This window comes from Charadrius vociferus, unplaced genomic scaffold (assembly GCF_000708025.1).
Source record: "Charadrius vociferus isolate BGI_N301 unplaced genomic scaffold, ASM70802v2 scaffold53, whole genome shotgun sequence".
NCBI lineage: Eukaryota > Metazoa > Chordata > Aves > Charadriiformes > Charadriidae > Charadrius > Charadrius vociferus.
In genome coordinates this window covers 18,894-22,020 of record NW_009647574.1, presented here as the reverse complement: position 1 = coordinate 22,020, position 3,127 = coordinate 18,894, and the positions used below count along the sequence as shown (strand labels likewise).

General features: G+C 45.9%; 1 protein-coding gene across 1 annotated transcript in view; it reads left to right on the top strand.

The window, feature by feature from the left end:
• Positions 1–2,038, top strand: part of EGR1 (early growth response 1) — a 7,402-nt gene extending 5,364 nt beyond the window's left edge. The window contains 2 exon segments of the mRNA XM_009880909.1: positions 16–858; positions 860–2,038. Of these exon segments, the coding sequence (XP_009879211.1) occupies positions 16–858; positions 860–1,328 (1,312 nt within the window). The 3' untranslated portion in view covers positions 1,329–2,038.
• The last annotated feature ends 1,089 nt before the right edge of the window (positions 2,039–3,127 follow it).

Genomic DNA, 3,127 nt, shown 5'->3' with positions numbered 1-3,127 from the left:
GGTGGCTGCTGGAAGAAATCCCTCTTCCTCTCTCTCTTCAGACACTTTCCCCGAGATCTCTCTGAACAACGAGAAAAGCCTGCCGGAGACCAGCTATCCCAACCAAACGACGCGACTGCCACCGATAACCTACACGGGGCGCTTTTCCCTAGAGCCGGCCCCCAACAGTAGCAACACCTTATGGCCAGAACCCCTCTTCAGCCTCGTCAGTGGGCTGGTGGGCATGGCTAACGCACCTCCCACCTCTACGCCTTCTTCATCATCACCCTCCTCCTCCTCGCAGAGCCCTGCTCTGAGCTGTTCTGTCCAAGCCAGTGAGAACAGTCCAATTTATTCGGCTGCACCAACTTTTCCCAATTCCAGCTCTGACATTTTCCCTGAACCGCAGACCCAGTCCTTTCCCAACCCCTCCGGAGCCCCCATCCAGTATCCCCCTCCAGCTTATCCAACTGCTAAAACCAACTTTCAGGTGCCGATGATCCCGGATTACCTGTTCCCTCAGCAACAGGGTGAGCTCAGTCTTGTTCCAGCTGATCAGAAGCCCTTCCCAGCCCTTGAGACCAGAGCACAGCAGCCTTCCCTCACACCGCTGTCCACTATTAAGGCATTTGCTACTCAAACTGGCTCCCAGGAGCTGAAGACCCTCAACACTAACTATCAGTCCCAGCTGATCAAGCCCAGCAGGATGAGGAAATACCCAAACCGTCCCAGCAAGACCCCTCCTCATGAGCGACCCTATGCCTGCCCAGTGGAGTCCTGTGACCGGAGGTTTTCACGGTCCGATGAGCTAACACGGCACATCCGCATCCATACAGGACAGAAACCTTTCCAGTGCCGCATTTGCATGCGGAACTTCAGCAGTTTTTACACACATACACACACACACAGGAGAGAAGCCATTTGCCTGTGACATTTGTGGCAGAAAGTTTGCCAGAAGTGATGAGAGGAAGAGACACACGAAAATCCACCTTAGGCAGAAGGACAAGAAAGTGGAAAAGGCAGCTCCCGTCTCAACTGCTTCCCCAGTTCCTGCCTACTCATCCTCTGTGACGACATCCTACCCTTCCTCCATCGCTACCACTTACCCCTCGCCAGTGCGCACAGTGTATTCCTCCCCTGCTCCCTCTTCCTATCCCTCTCCTGCGCACACCACATTCCCATCTCCTTCTATAGCAACCACTTACCCCTCTGGCACTGCCACTTTTCAGACACAAGTGGCCACCTCCTTCTCATCTCCAGGGGTCACCAACAATTTCAGCTCACAGGTGACCTCAGCACTTTCAGACATGACGTCGGCCTTTTCTCCAAGGACAATTGAGATTTGCTGAGATTACCTTCTGGAACAGGAGAATTCACCTTTTCCATTGGTACCATCAGACATGGAGTCTCCAATTACTCCCCCAACACCATACGTTGCAAGGCTATTTAACTTTTCTTTAAACTTCAGCTGCCTGAAACAACTGCCATTTTAAGTTTTCCACTTCTGTTGAATGACTTAATTTGCATGGACTGTGGATATAAGTTCAGTATAACTTTCCCCGTAAACAATAGTCTTTTATTAGGAAGAAAGGACTTTTGATTAAGTATGTAGCTGATGTAAATTGTACATGTGCCATGGTTTTGCTTTCCTTTAGGTACTATTGATGTGAAAAATCTTTGCATATCCATATTGTATTATTTGGAGTTTGCAGGGCCATATTTTGTAAATGTTAGTTCTATTTCGGTGACAATGCTGTAATGAATTTCAAACTTTTTTGGAAACAGCACTTACTGTATTTGAGCATGTTAGAGTGATGCTATGTAAATATCACCTGATAAGACACTCACATGTGGCAGAAGTTTTGTTTTTAAAGTTACAAGTCTTGGTGCCTTTTTGTGAAGCCTTGCTGACATCATGCATTTGTGTGAATGGATGCTTTGCATCTTGCCTTAAAGTGAAAGGGATGTTACTCAAAGAATGTAAGGGAGAGCAGGGAATGGGTGGGGAGCACGAAAAAGCCCCGGGGGATGGAATGTAAGCAAAAAAAAAAAAAAAAAAACAAAACCCACACCTCTCAAAGTCTATTTTTGTTACAAAAATGTAAATTTATATATATATATATTCAAGAGTCGGAATGTTGTAGTTACCTACTGAGTAGGCAGCAATTTTTGTATGTTATGAACATGCAGTTCATTATTTTGTGGTTTATTTTTACTTTGTAATTGTGTTTGTTAAAATGAAAGTGACTGTTTGGCTTCTAAACACATCGAATGCGCTTTCTTGCCAATGGGATATTTGGTGTACAATACCCTACAGAAAAAAATAAATAAAATATCAATCGTGCAGACTTCCATATTTTCCTTTAAGCTGCTGCATAGAAAGACTGTGCTGCAGCAACCCTGACTCCTTGAGTGGCTGGGAAGTAACAAGTGCTGCTCGTCTCCTGGAGAAACACCCGCTTTAAGAAAGGAGGGGATACCAATCACTCCTAAGTCCAGTTGCTCGCAAAGGCATGGATGGAGCCTATGTGTCCTTGTATGAGGTGCATCACCTGCTTTTTTGAAGTAGCCACGATTCCTGTTTTCTGGTTTCTCCAGAAGCATGTCAGCTAATCTTAGCAAGAAAGACAATCTTCCCAGTGCTGAAAATGAGGTTTGAAAACTATACTCTCAACTGTGTGTTCGTAGGTAGTCAAAAATCTTATGGCATGGTGAGATAATGGAGCAGTTTCTAGGCTGGAAATACAGTAAGGTCAGCCCAAATGGTTGGTTGACAGAAGGTAGCCCTGCTCAGCTGAGGCCTGTTCTAAATTTCTCCTTGACACAACATAGGGGATAAAAGTGTGCGGGCCTGATAGCCTTTAGTATAGCTGTTTCAGCATTTATAGGAGGAAAGCACTTTCTTACATGGCGGTTCAAAATACATTTCAGGGGATATGTGAACTCTCTGCAGAGCAAATTCAGAGGAATCTGCACCTATGAGAACTGGTGGTGCAGGTACAGAGGGGGGTTCTGGTGTCAGTCCTTTCAGGTGGGCTATCTACAAATCAGTAATGTTTAGGGTTGTGAGGAGCTGGGATGCAGATACAGGCCTTGATGAATGCACCTGGCACAGTGTAAATTGTGAAGCAGTCTCTGTTGGACACAG